The sequence below is a fragment of the Pistacia vera genome, unplaced genomic scaffold, assembly GCF_008641045.1.
Source record: "Pistacia vera cultivar Batoury unplaced genomic scaffold, PisVer_v2 Contig68, whole genome shotgun sequence".
In the NCBI taxonomy this organism is placed as follows: Eukaryota; Viridiplantae; Streptophyta; class Magnoliopsida; order Sapindales; family Anacardiaceae; genus Pistacia; species Pistacia vera.
This window is the reverse complement of record NW_022196534.1, coordinates 2,322-20,770: the sequence shown is the minus strand read 5'-3', so window position 1 is coordinate 20,770 and position 18,449 is coordinate 2,322. Positions and strand designations below refer to the sequence as shown.

Here is an 18,449-nt window from a genome sequence, read left to right as displayed (position 1 = left end):
AACAGAATATAAACATTGGATGAGAAAATAATATTTTGAAACTTTTTTTTGAGTGAAATAGTATTGGTAAGGCAAACCTTTGTAGGGAAAAAGTCATTTACCCTATACTTAAATATAATAATTTATAAATATGTTAATGGACAAATCACAGAGACATCACATTGATTGTATAAAATGTCATGTATTTTAATTATCCGAAAAAAATATTAGCTTGACTTGACTGTCACACTCTCCCCATGAATTATGATACACGAGATGATTTGAAAGGACCCTAGATCCAACTGCCTCCAATGAAATGAACCTAAAATTAAAATAAAATTACTTAAAACTTTTGTTTTGTTTTAAATTCCCTTACCCTAATTATACCCTCACAAACCCAGCGCGTCGATAGTACAACTGAGTTCTGTTTTATTTTCCTTTTCCTTTTTAAATAAAAGAAAAAAAATAAATTTTATATTATTGATATAAATATATATAAACCTATGCGAAATGTTTTTTGTGTTTGAACAGCGCCTCCGCCCTCACTTTCACTTGGTGTCTCTCTGAAACCTCAACAAATGATAACTCCGTTTTAAATCAAAAAAAATAAAAAAAAAATTACAACGATCGCCGGCCACCGGTCAACGCCGTGAGTTTGACCAAGGAGCTTAGGTCTGTGTTTTTTCTTTTTTACTTTTATTGGAACAAGGATGGCGTCCAGAGAAGATGTGAAGAGGAGTGAGGCCGCGGTTTCGACAATCGTGAATCTTGCTGAAGAGGCCAAGCTCGCCAGTGAAGGAGTGAAAGCGCCAAGCCACGCGCTTCTTTCTATCTCCAAGTCTCTCGTCGCCGGTGGCATCGCCGGTGGAGTGTGAGTCTCCTTTGATCTATTTTTATTTTCCTTGTTTTTGTTACGAAGTTTATTCATTCATGACAGTGTTGTTGAGTTTATTGTTCAATAAATTTATAATTTCAGTTTTTATGAATATATTTCTACTCGGTTTTTCATTAAACTTGCTCTTGTTTTTACTATGTAAATTATTTAACTGTAGCATTGCTAGATATAAATTAATGTTTCATAAATATCATACTTAATCGTAGTGATCACTTCACATTGCCTTCACAAAATTTAACTGTTGTAAAATGCACACTTGTAGTGAATTTTTTAAATATTATAATTAGCAATTCGATTGTCGAATTTTATCTTAATCGACTATCTGTTGTAGGTCGCGTACTGCTGTTGCCCCCTTGGAGAGATTGAAAATTTTGCTGCAGGTAGTTTATCATTATAATTTGTCTATTAAGTTATATTATCTTATATTTGTTAAGAGTAATAGAATTTGGTTCTGAAATATGCAGGTTCAAAATCCTCATAGTATAAAATACAATGGAACAATTCAGGGCTTGAAATATATATGGAGAACTGAGGGTTTTAGAGGGTTGTTTAAAGGCAATGGCACTAATTGTGCTCGCATTGTTCCAAACTCAGCAGTCAAGTTCTTTAGTTATGAGGAAGCATCTAAGTATGTTCTGGTGCTTCCTTTTCCTCTGGATTAGTATATTATTACTGATTTATAGTGGCATTTGTTTTAGTATTTAGGATGCAAATGCTTTTTCATCTTTTACTAGAAACTAGAAACTAGAAACTATTATGTAGGCATTAGAAATTTGTAGCACTTGTCCATTCGATTTGATAAATTAACACTCTCTTCTTACTTTTTGTAAATAGGGGTATTTTATGGTTTTACCGCCAACAATCTGGAAATGGTATGAATCCTATTTTCTCAATTTCTTTCTTACTTTCTTTCTTCTACCTCTCTCATTGCTCTGAATTCATTTTGTGAACTCTCACGACGTTTATAACCAATTGCTATTCTTCAGTTTCAAAGTTTAATTGTTTTTTTGATGTTGAGTTTGGTGCATATGTATTGACATAATGTAGCGGGTTTGGTGTAAATGATTTGTTTGTGCATCAGTACGTTTTGTGTGTGTATGTGTGAGTGTAGAATATTTTGATATTGTTTAAGCTGAACTTACATATATAAGATTTTTAGTCACAAAATGAGTTTTTGGGAATGGATCTTATCTTTTATGCTATATTTTTTGTTGGCTTTTCTTATGGATTTCCTTCATCGAAAGGTGTTTTATATTTTGCATGTAATCTTTTTGTTTTTCTTTGCTGTCTTGATATCCCCCATTAATGATTGTAGTTTGGCTTATGGTCAACAAAGAATGAGACTATAGGAGGAGAAAGAAAGAAACAAAGAGAGAAAGATGATGCGAGATTTCATAGTAATTTTTTTGTTTCTCTTGCAGAAGAGGCGGAGCTCACTCCTGTACTACGCCTTGGAGCTGGTGCATGTGCTGGAATTATTGCCATGTCAGCCACTTACCCAATGGACATGGTACGAGGTCGGCTAACTGTTCAGGTATTTTTTGGAATTACCATTCGGAAAGTGAGTTTATGAGTTTGATCCCTGATCTACTCTTTCTGGTATACAAAATTTTCACCCCTCACGTAAACATTTTGATGGTTTAACTTTGTCCATGTGTTTTCACAGACAGACAAGTCTCCTCGCCAGTATAGAGGAATCTTCCATGCACTGTCAACAGTCCTCAGAGAAGAAGGTCCCCGGGCTTTGTACAAAGGATGGCTTCCTTCTGTCATTGGAGTTGTAAGTAAATGTCATGCTTTTATTGGAGGACATGTTGCAATATTAACTAAAATTTTGTTACATTCATATTTTTTGTGCATTTGCATTATAGAAGTCTACATTTACATGGTTCATGCATGTGGACTTCTGTTTTTGTGATGAGTTGCTTTTCTGATGGGGCAGGACTATGCTCTCTGTCTTTTCAACATAAACTGGAAAATCATTTTTATGTTGTTCTATATTTCATAAAAATCCGTGTCATCCTCATTTCTTTATGTCGGGGTCTTATTATATTCTATGATGTTTACAGGTACCATATGTGGGTCTCAATTTTGCCGTTTATGAATCTCTGAAAGATTGGCTGATCAAATCTAAAGCATTTGGGTTAGTTGATGAGAACAATGAGTTGGGTGTGACAACTAGGCTTGCATGTGGAGCTGCTGCTGGAACTGTTGGCCAGACAGTTGCTTATCCTTTGGATGTCATTCGAAGAAGAATGCAGATGGTGGGCTGGAAAGATGCTGCTTCTGTTGTGACTGGGGATGGAAAGAGCAAGGTTGAATATACTGGCATGGTTGATACTTTTAGGAAAACAGTTCGGCACGAGGGGTTTGGAGCATTATACAAGGGTTTGGTGCCTAATTCAGTGAAGGTCAGTATAATAGCTTAGACTTAGTAATCAGCTTCATTTGATAAATTGTTCAACTCGATCATCAGTTTGAGAAATATCTATTAATTGGTAATTTGCATGGCATTAGTTCACATCTCACTGTTCTAGCGTAAATTATTTCATGCCATAGTTTCTAAGTAATCTGGTGTGCAAAAACATATAATGCTCTTCTGCATTTCCTTCAGGTGGTTCCTTCCATAGCCATTGCATTTGTGACATATGAACTGGTGAAGGATGTTCTCGGAGTTGAGATGAGGATATCTGACTGAAGCAAAGAGGTGCTCCATGATTTTCAAAAACTTCTCTGTTCATTCTGCAAGCAATTAGAATATTATAAGGGAACTGTCAGGTATTATCTAATTTGGATGTAGGGGAAAATTTAGAATCCCATATTTGGTCAATGTTGATATCCCTCCCTGGTTATACCTATTTATCAGGATCTAAACTCAACTTAGTTTTTAGTATTTATTCATACATGCAATAAAGTATTTATGAGGAAATGATGCAGCAGATGCAACCCAGTAGTTTTGTTTGGAGTTTGAAGTTAATTATTTCCCATGTCTATTTGTGACTGGTTTGTTAGTAGAATCTAATGCTCTTTGAACTTATTTGGTTCCATAACACTTTCTTTTCGCGAACTTTTGTGTATGCTTTAAGTTGGGCTTCTCGAGAATCCTTTGGTTTTTTTACGATATGATAGGTGATCTATTTTATGATTCCTCTTCTTGATCATTATATTAGAAGGATAATAAAGGGGACGTGTTTGTTATCATTTTCTTTATGATAAAAATATGGGAATGGAGTTGAAAACAAAAAACATAGGAAACAACTTTTTTCATGTTTTGTGAGTTTTCGATTTATTAGTTATCCAAGTATAATACATTTTACGAGATAAAATAAAGAAGGAAATCGGAGAATGACACTGGAAACGATAGTAGACGCAACCAAAATGTTTCTGGATACTATACAGATAGGACTTTGGCTTTTTGCTGGAAGATTGATGGAAATTTCTTTGATTGATCAAGCAGTTGGATTATTAATGTTTCTGACTTCATCTATTCTGGTGGTCCTCAACAGTGTGAAATGCTATTTGATTCCTGTATGTGTGTTGTTATATCAGAATAATAATAAGATGCTAGAAGCCGAAACTGTTAATTGCTGCTGTTAACAATAATGAATAATATTATATACTTATATAAAATTATTCCAATTGATATCAATGTCTTAAAACCTGGCCCGGCCCGGCCGGTTGAACTGGTTCAACCGAGACCCGGAAGCTTCAACGGGTAGGTTTAATTTTTTCCTATTTACCCAATACCCTAGGATTTTTAGTGATGATCGACGAACAATTAACTGTCTGAATGTTGGGTATTTTGAAGAGCAATTTCCGGTGAATGTAATGGTGGTGAAAGAGTTGATTTCTAGTAAGTAAATCGATCGAAAATCGAACAAAACTGGCAGCGGCAACGATGAGATTTTTCCGGCGATTGACGAGGCAAATGGGGGTTGGGTGAGGTGGGTTTTGGTCGGGAGTAAAAGGGGAGTAATTCTAGGGTGATGGGGAGGGTTGTTGTTGCTGGAATCGACGGGATCTGGCCTAGAATGCTGACGTCGACGTCGGTGAGATCTGGTCGAAATCGAACCTATTTCGGCTAGATCGTGGATATATTTTGATGGAAATGGGCTCAAGGGACGATTGGGGTTGCATCTGGGGTGTCGTTGCCGCTAATCAGTCGCAGGTTGATTTGTAGTTGGGGTGTGTTTGATAAATTTCAAACCTATAGGGACTTAACTAACATTTTTAGGGGTATATTTGCTGAATTTTAAAAGTTTTTGTCAACCCGTCAACCCGGGACCCGGAAGGTTTGCCGGGTTTCACCCCGGGTTGGGTTTTAAAACATTGATTGATATTGAATGGTTATAAAATTATTCCAATAATATTATACATATATTATTAATGGTTTCAGAAGTGTGTTATTGTGAAGTGATGCATAACTATAAGTAGGTTAGAAGAGAAAGCAGTTGAAAATAGTCCTGTTAATTTGTAATGGCTACCGGATGTCCGTCTGTACAATCATATTGCTTGCTGGGTGCAAATCAAATGGAGAACAAAAAATTAAACGGATCTCTGCGTTGGTGAGGCAGAGTCGAGGATTATGATGGTAATTGCTTGTATTATTATTATTATTATTATTATTTTTTGTTTGTTAATGGAGTGTTCAGAGTCTATTGAATATCTTATAAATTTAATGAATCAGATAAATCATAAATGTGATAAATGATCACTTTGTGAGACTTGAACACCAAATCTCTGGATAATCCACCTAGATAACTAAAGTTTTGCCTGTATTGGGGTTTTGGCGAAAAAGCAAATTAAACAAATTTACAAAGTTTTGCAATCTGACATATTACACAACCCAAAACCATATTTATAAATTAAAGGTAAGAAAAACTAGAGCATGACTTCTATACAAAATACAATGCTGGATTAACAAATATAAAAGCAAATCTTGCAACCAAATTGAATGAAATACGCCCAACCACTAGTAACGTTCAATCATCACCTATCTTCTTATGGACCGCCCTCTTTTCCAAAAAATGAAATAATAAAATATTGCCCACAGTACAAAAAAGACACAATGAACGACTAAACATACATGAATTACAGATACCAAAGACTTCTATGTTGCTCTCTGCCCTCTAACAGGCACCACCTTTGAGAGTATTTCCTTGAGATAATCATAGCGGCTCCGATGATAATCAATCCACACGCACAGTTGCCTTATGGCCTCCCTCTTCTCCTCTCCGATACCCAAGATACCCTCGTCCTTCTCCTTCATCGTCGTCTCTAAAACTTCCACTTTCTTCTCAAGTTGATTTATGGCTTTGGTCAGGTTCAACTTCTCTGCTTCTTCCTTGCTTGCCTTGACTTCTAGCTTCTCAAACCGTTCTCTCAATGTCGATTCTTGTTCTTTCTTATTTTGCAGTTGCCCAGCCAGTTTGCTTACTTCTAGCTTCAGTTGCTCCCTTTCGTTATTTGCCTCCACGACCCAACTCCTTGCAATCCGAAGCTCCTCTGATTTTTCCTCTATACGATGCTCATAGCTTCCATAGGCCTCTTCAAACCTGTGTATCACAGTTTCTAGCTCAGTCAAAGTACTTTTAACTTTCACTGAGATATCTGTGATCATCCTGTGATGGGCCTCCTTGTTGGCAGCAATAGTTCCAGACAATGTAGCAATTCTTTCTTCCAGCATTCTCTGTTCTTCTAAAAACTTTGCCTCTGCTTTTCTGAAGCTCTCTTCCTTCTCAGTTAGTAATTGTTCTGTGACCCGAAGCTTCTGGTTTGATAGGCGAAGCTTAACTTCAATTTGGCGGACATTCTCAACCAAAGTACTCAGTTCGTCTCCTTTTACATCTAGATCTCTTTTCAGGTCTTCAACTTTTTCTTCCAAATCAGCCACCCTCTGATCATTGGACTCAACATGCCTACTGAGTTCATCTGTCATTTCTTTGATTTTCCTTTCTGCAACTTCAAGATTTGCCCTGCATTCCTGGAATGAAACTTCAACTTGTTTATACTCCTCGCTCAGCTTCTTGTATGCATCTTCCTGTTCATTGAGCTGTTTCTGCTGATCTGTAATCTGATTCAGCAACTCATTTTTCTCATTTTCCATTTGGATAACACCTTCTGAAGATTCTTGTTTCTCTCTTTCAAGTTGTGATTCCAATTGACTCTTCTGGGCCTGCAAGGAATCCAAGCCCTGTTGTAGACTGTTAACCTGCGCTGCTAAGGCTGTTATTTGAGCAGAGACTTCATTTTCTACATTTATATGTTTCTCCTGCAGAGAAGATAACTCAACCTCCCTCTCTGTTAATGCTATCTCCAATTCAGATATTTTGTCATGTAACTCTGCATTTACCTCTCTCAAATGACCAGTCTCTTCAATTTTACTTCTTATCTGCTCTTCCATGTCAGTTTTCTGATTGCTTAGAGAAGCCACCTCCAGTTCCAGGCTCTCAATTTTGGCTGTCAAACTTTCTTTCTCTTCCAGAATTCTCTGCTGAACCTCAGTCTTGCTCACTATCTCCTCTTTCAGTTTTTCTACCTGAATCATGTATTCTGAAATATCTTTGGTTTTCTCCTCAAGTTGCAATTCCAAACCAGCTTTCTGGCTGTGCAGAGATTCCAATTCCTGCTGCAGTGTGTTTACCTGATCCAAAAGACCCTTGACCTGAGTTGATGTTTCTTCACTTTTGAATACTATCTGTCCTTCCAATTCAGCTTTCTGAGAGCGTAAAGAATCCATGTCAGCTAACAGATTGCTGATCTGTGCTGTCAAATTCTCTATTCTAGACATTGATTCACTTTCATTAGCATCAAGTTTCTGCTTCAGAGAAGAGAGTTCATCTTCTCTATCTTTCGACACTGTTCCAAACTCCAAAATTTGGGCTTGCAGTCGGACAATTTCATCTCCCAATTGTTTCACTTCAGTTGTTCTGCTCTCAATCTGCACTTCCATATCTCTATTCTGGGATCGCAATGCTTCCAGCTCTAGTTCCATGCCTGTTACTTGAGCCTCTAATTCCTTTATTCGAGCTGATGCTTCATTTCCATGGACCTCATGCATCTCCGCAAGACTTGATAGTTCCCTCTCTTTCACAACAATTTTCTCATTGAACTGACTCGATTCAGTCATGAGTTTTTCTATTACATTCTGTGCTTGCTGAATCTCATTAGAAACCTCTGAGACTTTCAAAGTCAGAGATTTATTGTCTTCCTCAGTAGAATTCAGTGATTGACGTAAATCTGAGACTTCCTGTTTTGCAGATTCCAGTTGCTGCTTTAAATTGGAAGTTTCCCCTCTAAGAGTTTCTACTTCCTGCCCGAGAATTTGTTTTTCATCATTCAGCCGATCAGCCACAGCTCTTAAGTCTTCAGCAATCTTCTCTCCCTCTTCAATCCTTGCAAGGGCAGCCTTTTTCTCAATGATCAAGTTATCTTTATCTCTAATAATATCTTCCAATCTTTGATTTAGCTCAGCTTCAATCTTACCTGCAGCTTCTAGCTTCTGAGTCATCTCTGCATTATCAGCTGAAAGTTTCAACTTTTCAGCATTTAAGCTTTCAACTTCAAGCTTCAAATTTCTGATGATTTCCTCCTCTTCTAGTGTCTTGCTCAAAGCAGTTTGATATTCCAAATTTAAAGCTTCCTTTTCTTCAATGGTAGCAGTCAACTGCCTCTTCATGTCAGAAATTTCTAGATTTCGCTCAGCGTCTATCTTACCTGCAGCTTCTAGCTTCTGAGTCAGCTCTGCATTATCAGCTGAAAGTTTCAACTTTTCAGCATTTAAGCTTTCAACTTCAAGCTTCAAATTTCTGATGATTTCCTCCTCTTCTAGTGTCTTGCTCAAAGCAGTTTGATATTCCAAATTTAAAGCTTCCTTTTCTTCAATGGTAGCAGTCAACTGCCTCTTCATGTCAGAAATTTCTAGATTTCGCTCAGCGTCTATCTTATCTGCAGCTTTTAGCTTCTGATTCATCTCTGCATTATCAGCTGAAAGTTTCAACTTTTCAGCATTTAAGCTTTCAGTATCAAGCTTCAAATTTCTGATGACTTCTTCTGCTTCTTGTATCTTGCTCAAAGCTGTTTGGTATTCCAAATCTAAAGCTTCTTTTTCTTCACTGGTAGTGGTCAACTTCATCTTCAGATCAGAAAGTTCTAAATTTGCTGCTTCAAGTTCTTGCTTTATGCTGTCTGTTGTTTTCTGGAATTCACTTTCAAGTTCTCCATTTTTGCTGCGTTTGCCCTTCGAAGAATAATCTGAGTCCGAGTCTGAGGTCGACGACGAATCAGCCTCCGTCCCTTTTTTGCCATGTATTTTGTTCCTCAGCTCTCCTCTAAGATTATCATATTGTGCATAAAGCGATTGGTATTTTCCATGGAAATCTTCTATTAGTTCAACAAGTGGTTCTTTGATCCCATCTTTTTCTTCATGATCCTCACTTTGGATAAGTTTCAAGATCTTTTTGACCTTTTCTTCAATTTCTGCAGGAAACAAGAAATTCAGTCCTCTCTAAAATAATGATTAAAGTTACAAAGGGAAGAGTGATAGCGTAAGATGCAAAAGAAAACCATGCAAATCAACCTGCAGTTTATCTTAAGCCAATCACTTGAAATTGCAATCTGTCATGCAAAAGCAAATTTAATCTGGAGTTCATCTAAACCTATAACCTCCATATGTTTGTAAAGAATCAGATTTATCTTTTTAGATAGAAGAATCAAAATTATCTTATATTACCTGCTTTAGTTCCTTTCAGCTGTTCATCATTTTCTGGATCAACGTGACTCCCAAAGAGGGACTTTATGGACTTTCTCCAATGATGCTTCCCCATATCCTCTTCAGATTATCAACCAAGTATCCTCAATAAGTGTGTTTCAAGAGAACTCAGTTTCCATCTTGAGCTCAGAACCTCAGAATTTAAAGTATCCTGTTAAAATCCAGACACTGTCAAGCAAAATCCATTCAACATGATAAAAAGTGAAGCTGCTTGCCAAGGGTTTATAACCGAGAGGATGTATAAACAGTTTAAATAAGATAAGGACCAGGTCACAAAGTAAAACTTATACAGGAAAATACTGATAAAAAGTGGCAAGATAGATGCTTATTGGTGGATTTAAGAGTATATAAAAGTGTGACTCAAAAGGAAAGCAAACAATTGAAAATAACATTTTTGCGCAATTCTGTTATTATTATGCTATGATACCTGACATCAGACCCGTTAGGCATACTGATTGCTACCATTCCGAAAAAACTGTACCAAGAATGTCTGTCAAAATAAAAGGTTCGACAAAAATTCTCTCGCCCCCAGAAGCAAACTGTTACAGCTTACTATATATTTCAATCACTGATGTGTGGAGGCTGCTCTTTATGGATACGAAAAATCATCACACAGAGCATTGCTCCAAACTCTCATCAGCACTGAAAATATGTCGCAGATTGACTTCATCAAATCTTGCACTAAAGAGTACTTTCTACAAGATGATTCTAGAGACCGTATATCTCCAGATGGCTCTCTACCTAACACTTTCTAAGTTCTGTGTAGTCAAGGTTCAATAAATGCGTTAGTTCATGAAACTGTAGTGGTAAAGCATTGCTGTTAGCCTAAAAAAGTAATGGTCCCAACCCCAATTCCTCACCTTCATTAATGACAAAAACATAAGGTCCTTGATGCATTTAATCATATACATAGAACTTTACACCATAACACGGCACCAATAAATAACTTGCACACTAATGAGGATAAATATTTTTACTTTATTTTTCTTCAATAAACTGATTTGCTATTTACAGTCAGAAGCAAGAGATGTCTTTAATAATAATACATATTTCACCTTCCGTTACATAACCAAAACTACCATCCTTGGTCAGAACCTCAAATAATACAATGATAGTAACAGCCGTACAATGTTTAGTAAATTGTCAGTAAAAAAATATGTGTCCATTGAATGAAGAGTTTGGTTTGAATCCATCTTATGAAAAAAAAGATAAGCATAAAATTTCCATTTTTAAAATTTTGGGATGAACCATAAAACAATAAATGGGAATAAAATAAAACTTGAAAACAGAAAAAGAGCTTAACGTCTAGTGCGTTTTGATTTACTCCACGTCACTATAATAACGAGTAGCATCAGTTCTAATCTGGCACCACCTCATCATTCATCATCTCTGGGGAATTTCCCAGAAGCGTATTTAAAACGATAAAAAAATACAGCTATTGTATCTGTTAGAATGAGCTGTTTCTTTTTGTTTGTTTTCCCATTAAAAAAACTAACACAATTACTTCATAATCACTCATTTTACAGTTTTTCCTAACAAGTCATCCAAAAACATGCAATAAATTTTTTCTTTCTTATCTTTTACCATCTAAATTAACGAAAAAATAATAGCAATTATATCATTATTTACCTAAATCAAATTTCTGAACTTTCCCTTTCACTCTTCTTAAGAAGCTTCCTCGATTTGAATCAATCTGCAAGGACGTAATTCAATTATAAACAAAATAATATAAATTTAACCAAAATTATACCGGAAACAAAGAACAATCGATCAGAACTTTGACAAGAGCCAGAAATCATGATCTGAGAACAATGTTTCTGTCACAATTCATTTTCTAAACTCAATCGAAATCATCTGGAATTCAACAAAACTACTTTAACTAATGAATCAAACCTTCAAAATCGAAAGAAAAAATAAAATAAAATTACATTGAAACAATCCAGAATAGTATCGAACACTACAACCAAAATTAACAGAAAAAAGTTACATAAAACACTCTCCAGCAGTAAAAGAACAAAGCAATAATCAGTTAATCACTAATCAGTTCATAATCAAAGCTTACCTGCAAGTCAGACAGCTGAAACCGAAGCAAGAATCCGAGAGCAAACGCAGAGAAAGAGAGACAGAGAGGGAGAGAGATGGTGTGAAAGGAGAATTATTAAAAAATTTAAAAAACAGTTCAAATGAAAAAGTGGTTTTGTTTGGATTAGGATTTAGGAGCAATCTCAAGACGCAAAGTACTTGTACAGCATTTGTAGCTTCAATTTCAGGGGAGGGGACGGAATCTTTGGAGCTTCTTTTCAAAAGAAATTACCCTTTGAGTTTATTGTTAATTACATTATCGCCACCTACTGTTCAATTTTTCGTCTTCCCAGTCAATGTTTCCCTATTTGTTTGATGTATCGTTGTTGGACAAAACCGCGCGATATATTGAATTTGGGCCCTGATACGAGGTAACTAGGCCCACCGATGTGGTTCCCGCGCTTGTTTTTCTCATGGTTTGAATCTGCTGCCGTTTGCAGTACGAAAATGTTACAAATCATTAAATTTTATTATTTATTTATTCTTTTGGTAACAAGACCTTTGAATTAAATTAATATTATACTTATAATCTAACTTTATAAATTTTTTTCACCCGTATGATGTGAGAGCTCATAAATAGGTTTCGTTTGCTCATTATAGATTTCTTCTGCCCAATTACAACATAATATATTGAGATTATGAAAAAAAGTTTATAAGATTGAATTATAAATTAATCTTTATCCTTGAAATAAATTCATCAAATTCATTCAAAAAACATTAAATCCGTCTTTTTTAAAGAGTTTTTTGTTGATTTTGTAGGGAAGTGCAAAACGGATGAGTTAATTCAACACAATTTCTCACAAAGAAAAGTGAAATAAACCCGTTATCAACTCTCTCCTTATATCGGATGACAAATCCTTTAGTTACTGAAACTAGTTATACCCAAAGGTCTTGTTTTAGAGTCGCATGCATTTAATCTTAAAAAAATTCTATTAATCAACGTAATGGACATCCATGTTATATAGAGAAAGACTCTTAATATACTGATTTAATATTTTTTGTATTCATGGTTAACTAGAGATCTTACTAACGTGAAAAGATTCCATCCGAAATTCCTTCATCTGTACGCAGCATAATTCATCTGAGGCAAGATCTTTATGAGGTAGCATGATCTGAGAGAATTTTATCTTAAATTCTTACATCTATACGCAGTATAATTCAATCTAAGGCAGGATCTTTGTAGGGTAGTGTAAATCTAAGTAAGTTCCTTCATTTATGACTATACGCTTGGCCATCTTAGAAATAATCCCTATTGAATAGCCATAAAAAAACCTATTTGATGGATAACTCGGATGTTTAGGACGAATTAGTGGTACTGTGAATAAGTAGGATTTTGAACCTGAACACCTTGGTTAAAAAAAGTGAGTGTAAAAGGAAAGGTAATTTACATTATTTTCAAAGTATTATTCGTTAAATGTACAATTCGAATAAAAAAAATAGTGTTATAACAAAATACACACAAAAAATGAAAAATAATAATGTAATACAATATGTTCAAGACGTTTTAGGAGAACAAATGTTTTAATTTTTTATTTGAAGAATCTTCTTGGAGATTTCGTCCTTGAGATGATAGTAGTCGCAGCGGTAATAATCAATAAAAGTGCAGAGCTGCCTTATAGCCTCCCTCTTCTCTTCTCCAAGATTCAATAATCTCTCTTCTTTGGCTTCTATATTGTTCTGTAATTCTTCTAACAGTCTCTCAAGTTGGCTCACAGATTTTAATAGATTCAACTTCTCCACACCTTGCTTTCCCAACTTCTCTTCCAACTTCAATACCTTATCCCGCAACAATGATTCTTGTTCCTCTTTATCATCAAGCTGTTCAGCTAGACATTTCACTTCTCGCTGCAATCTCCTTTTCTCATTTAGTGTATCATTGACCCAATTCTTTGCAAAGACAAGTTCTGTTGAAATTTCGGAAATGCGGCTCACTAAGTCTCCATTGCCCTCCACGGTCCCCACTGCTAAGTCCAATCCTGACAATGACTTGCTTCCTGGTTGGAAGAAATCCCTCAGCTTCCTCAACTCAATTTCATGAGTTGCAATCTTTTTTTCAATCGTTCTATGTTCTTCCTCCAGCCTCTCTTTTGTCTTCCTATAGCTGTCTTTGTTTTCATTATGTAATTGTTCTGCAACCAGGATTCTCCGGTACAATACACGGATGTGATCTTCAAGTGTCTTCCGAAACTCTTCTGCCAACTCCGACATCTTCCTCTCTGCAGTTTGTAGGTTAATCTTGGACCCGGAGATCCGTCGTTTGTCTTGTCTCGACTCCTCAGATAGTTTGTTGATAGTTTCCACTTGTTCCTTCAGAATTCTCTGTTGATCGGCAAACTTGGTTGTCAATTTAATGATGTGTTGATCCTGCTGACTTTTCTGTGACTGCATATTATATAACTCCTGCTGCATATTGTGAACTTGTGCATTTAAAGCTAGAATCTGAGTAGAAGCCTCTTTCTCTCTACCTTCATAATTTCTTTGAAGAGCAGAAAGCTGATCACTCAGTTCCGCAATTCTCCCTTGCAATCTCTTCTTTTCCTCTCTTAACAGTTTCATGTGGTGAATTTTACTATCTAACTGCTCTTCTAATTTGTGTTTCTGGTCGCTTAAAGATTCCAATTCCAATTCCAGGTCCTTCACCCGTACGAGAAAGCTTTCTTTCTCTGTCAGCATTCTCTGCCCGACTGCAGTCTTTTTGGTTTGTTCCTCTTTTAGATTATTCACCTGAATCTGGTATTCGGAAATTTCTTTGTTTTTCCCCTCCAGTAGCAAATCTAAATCCCGTTGCATTACATTGATCTGATCCGTTAAGCCTTTGACGAGACCTGTTGCTTTGTTTTCTGAAGCACGTGAAGAATCTAGCTCCGATTGCAGATAGCTGACCTGTGCCTTCAATACCTCGATTTTAGATTTTAAATTTTTCTCATTGTCCTTCAGTTTTTTCCGCAGATCACTTATCTCATTTTTACTCTCTTTTGATATCAATTCAAGTTTCGAAATCTGGCCTTGCAGTCCTTTATTCTCCTTCTCTAACTGCTTAGCTTCAGTTGTTTTCTTCACACATTGCGATTCCAAATCTGTTTTCTGGCTACGCAAGGCTTCAAGCTCATGCTTTAATCCAGATATCTGGCCCCCCACGCCCTTATCCGATGCCTGTGTTTTGCTAAATGCTTCCAGGTTTTCATCAGAGTCTGAAGCTTCATTTTCGTCGGTCGTAGACACCGAGCTCTGCTTCCTGTCATTAACTTCTGAATTTTCTGTTCTACGTTCTTTCTTCCTCGAGGCATTTGACATCTTCTGCTCCCCATTTGTCAACGTGTGATTATTAATATCTATGTCCTCGGAGGAGTAATAGTCTGAGTCAGAGCCGGAGATTGGTGAAGCTGAAGCTTGTCTATCTTTCCTGCCACGACCACGAGATCTCCTCCCAGACTCTCCTCTAAGATTACTGTATCGAGTATGGAGCGATTGGTACTGATTGTGGAATTCCTCAATGAGACCAACGAGTTCTGAATCCGTTTCTGAACGTGATATGTTTCCATCTTCTCTCTCTTGTTCTTTACTTTTCACAAGCTGCAATATCTTTTCGACTTTAGCTTCAATTTCTGCCAAAAATAAAAAAATAAAAAATTCCTGAATCTGATACTAGTCATTGATTAAACACTAGTCAAATTCAAGCATGCCGGTATCTAGCCAAAATAATGACGCTCAACCATGATGTGTTTACAGATTTGCTTATTAGAGGAAAAAAATTTACAAAGAATTATATAAATTTCTGCATATAAAATGAGTCTGGTTGAAAGCTAACTCAAGTGAGAAGAGAGTCTAACCATAACAATCCACTATTGGGACGATGTGGGATAAATTCAACTTCACAAAGTCGAGTCTAAGGGAGAAAAGAGCACAACCCCATATACACCATTATCGTCAACCCAGTATTGGGTCGATGTCGAGGGAGTCCAACTACATATACACTATAACAACCCACTATTGGGGTGATATCGTGGGAGCCTAACCACATATGTATCATAACAACCCACTATTGGGGTGATGTTAGAGAGTCCAACCACATATATACCATAACAACCCACTATTAGGGCGATGTCGAGGGAGCCCAATCAAATATGCATCATAACAACCCATCATCGTCCCAATCAAAGAGAGGAGAGAATGTGACTCTCAAAAAGTGAGTTTGAGTAGAACTCACTCTCAAAACTTAGCTCAAAAGAGAAGGAAACCCAACCACATATATATATTATAACAGTCTATTATTAAGACGATGTGAGACAAATTCAACTTCAATACTGAATTATTATATTATCAATGGAATATTATATGAATCATATCTTAAAATTATTACTGGGTTCTTCTTTTGTTTAATAGATTTTAAAAAGTTTATTCAATCAACTCGGCTCCATCCTTTTTCAGAAATCTGGGTAATTGTTTAAAAGAAAAACTGCACCTCTTTTACTGCCCGCCATTTGCTCGACTTTTTCAGGATCCAGATCACTCTCCAAGGACTTGGAATCAATTAACTTCAATAATCCCGATTCGCAAACCTGTTGAGAAAATGCATTCGACATGAATGCCAAACACAAGAGACCAAAGATCTGAATATATAATGAAAATAAAATAGTACTAAAGACTGCGGAGATATTTTCTAGTTTCAGTTTACTTCGTTCGAATCTGAAACGTGACCATCTATAAATTCAAGGAATAATTAATTGACTAGTTCAACTCCAACTACTTGTCTAACGATCAAAATTTATCCCATCCAGCAAACAAACAAGCTGGCCCTTGATGTGAATCGAATTTTGGCATTATGTATTAACAGACAAGGTAAATGATAAACTTGAATACACAAAATTTAATGAAAAAATATTCGGATCATTTGCACTTCTATCTGGAATTTCTGGCTGGCCCTCAATGAAGAAACATATCATTTTCCCATGAATCCCATTCATGAGGGTCACAATTCAATACCCAAAAGAATATTTTCAAAATCTGTGAACTACAGATTTACATGCATGCATATTATAAAAATTAATTATTATGATACATAATCCCAGAGGAATTTTTCTACATTGAGGATCACATATATGGTAGATTTGATAAACTGGCCCACCGTATGGGGCCATGGGGTTCATTAATAAATTGATTTCAAATCCAATGGGTATTTTACATGACATTTTGAATTGTCATTTCAGGCGGAACAAAGCGCCACCGTTGATACATTTTAGCAACAATTCAAACAATTATCTCATCTATTAACCACCACATATTGCAGACTGACAACTATATCCACCACCGCAATTGATGATCATCCTATTTTTATTACAAGAAAATGCTATTAAATAATATTAATTATATATATGAGAGTGACTCACAGGTAATGACATATGGGAAAAAGGACGAGAAAGAGATTTCAACTTCAAATTCAGCTTCTAATTTATAATCGAGCATTAAATAAATCTAATAAATTCATGCGAATTTTAATTTTGCTGTCAAAACAGGAGATGAATCAATATTCTTTTCTTTTATTTTCGATCAACCAAACAGGACGATTGTTTCTTGATAAAGTCAATAAAATACCTGAGCGGACAGCGGAATCTTAACTCACGCGATCCGAATGTAATTAAAATAAAAGATTTATTGCAGATGGAAAGAACTTTGAAGGAAACAAAAAGAAATCAGAAAAGGAAATCAAAACAATCACCTTTTTTTAATTACTCCTTTGTCCATGACAGGAAGATGAAATTTGGCGCTTCTTCTGTAACAGTTGCCCTAATTTCCAATATTATTACGCGAAACCACTGAATAGGAACGCAATCTTCTCTTCATCTCGTGAACAAGAAAGCGCGATAATGGATTTCGTGAAAATTATTGGCTGCTCTAGCGTGATGCACGTGGGATTTTCCCGCGCTTGTCTTTACTCTTGTCTTGTCTGCCAATTGAATATCCTGCGGCCAGGCCAGAGTCAGTCAGTTAATTAATAAATTAACGGATGTGCTTCAATTGCAAGTAATCCAACGGTTGATTTAAACTAAGTGGGATCTTAAGTCTTAACTGATCTAAGACTGATCCAACGGTTGATTTAAAAAGTTAGTTGATATTTTTTTTAACTCAAGGTTAGTTGAACAGCAGGCGACTGACTAGGTGTTAAGTTACAGCTACTCCCCCATTTGAATTTGGCATTAAAAAAAAAAAAAAAAAAAAAAAAATTTGAGGTTCCCATCATCAATACATACATAATTGGTGAATTTGTTTTGCTTTGATGAGAGCAATGAAATTTTACCTATTTATTGGGAAATTTCATAAATAGGATGAGGCTTGTGCTCATTGTGGCATCTATTGGGATTTTAACTAATTTTATTATGGAATAAAGATAGTTTAATAAATACTTTTCACAAGTTTATCTCATAAACGTTGACGTAATAGTTCATAATTATTTAATTCTCATTTTGTCAAGCGAGACTCATTGCGAGTTAACCAATTACGAACTGACATGTTACGTTTGTAAAAGAAAGTTAATGAGAAATATTTGCTAGTATAATATTATTGTTTGATTATGTGGTCAATCTAGTTCCTTATCAATGATTTTTAAGCTGAACTAGGACGATTACAAAGATAAATGTCTACAATATATTTTTTTTTTTTTTGTGGTTGTAATCAAGTGTTCAAACTAGTTTGTGTATATTTCAATTAATTATCTTGGACAATAAA

The 18,449-nt window shown here is 35.8% G+C and overlaps 3 protein-coding genes across 5 annotated transcripts; 1 reads left to right on the top strand and 2 right to left on the bottom strand.

The window, feature by feature from the left end:
- Positions 1–561: 561 nt before the first annotated feature.
- LOC116113516 (mitochondrial adenine nucleotide transporter ADNT1-like) lies at positions 562–3,919 on the top strand. Its single transcript, XM_031399668.1, has 8 exons — positions 562–850; positions 1,206–1,254; positions 1,339–1,502; positions 1,709–1,746; positions 2,296–2,408; positions 2,541–2,654; positions 2,944–3,285; positions 3,489–3,919. The coding sequence occupies exons 1-8, from the start codon at positions 690–692 to the stop codon at positions 3,570–3,572; spliced, it is 1,065 nt and encodes a 354-aa protein (XP_031255528.1). The 5' UTR covers positions 562–689; the 3' UTR covers positions 3,573–3,919.
- Positions 3,920–5,719: 1,800 nt separating this feature from the next.
- On the bottom strand, positions 5,720–11,848 carry LOC116113495 (COP1-interactive protein 1). Of its 3 annotated transcripts, XM_031399648.1 has the most exons (5): positions 11,707–11,848; positions 11,274–11,337; positions 9,606–9,795; positions 8,591–9,352; positions 5,720–8,359 (listed from the first exon to the last, which is right to left on the bottom strand). In XM_031399648.1, the coding sequence occupies exons 3-5, from the start codon at positions 9,697–9,699 to the stop codon at positions 5,985–5,987; spliced, it is 3,231 nt and encodes a 1,076-aa protein (XP_031255508.1). In that variant the 5' UTR covers positions 9,700–9,795; positions 11,274–11,337; positions 11,707–11,848; the 3' UTR covers positions 5,720–5,984. The 3 variants fall into 3 exon arrangements, with proteins under 3 accessions (XP_031255508.1, XP_031255506.1, XP_031255507.1); XM_031399646.1 differs by having other exon boundaries at positions 5,720–9,352; XM_031399647.1 differs by lacking the exons at positions 11,274–11,337; positions 11,707–11,848 and adding an exon at positions 10,072–10,269 and having other exon boundaries at positions 5,720–9,352.
- Positions 11,849–13,247: 1,399 nt separating this feature from the next.
- On the bottom strand, positions 13,248–16,309 carry LOC116113501 (COP1-interactive protein 1-like). The gene is made up of 2 exons (XM_031399654.1): positions 16,189–16,309; positions 13,248–15,331 (listed from the first exon to the last, which is right to left on the bottom strand). Exons 1-2 carry the CDS (start codon positions 16,307–16,309, stop codon positions 13,248–13,250), a joined length of 2,205 nt encoding a protein of 734 aa, XP_031255514.1.
- Positions 16,310–18,449: the final 2,140 nt, after the last annotated feature.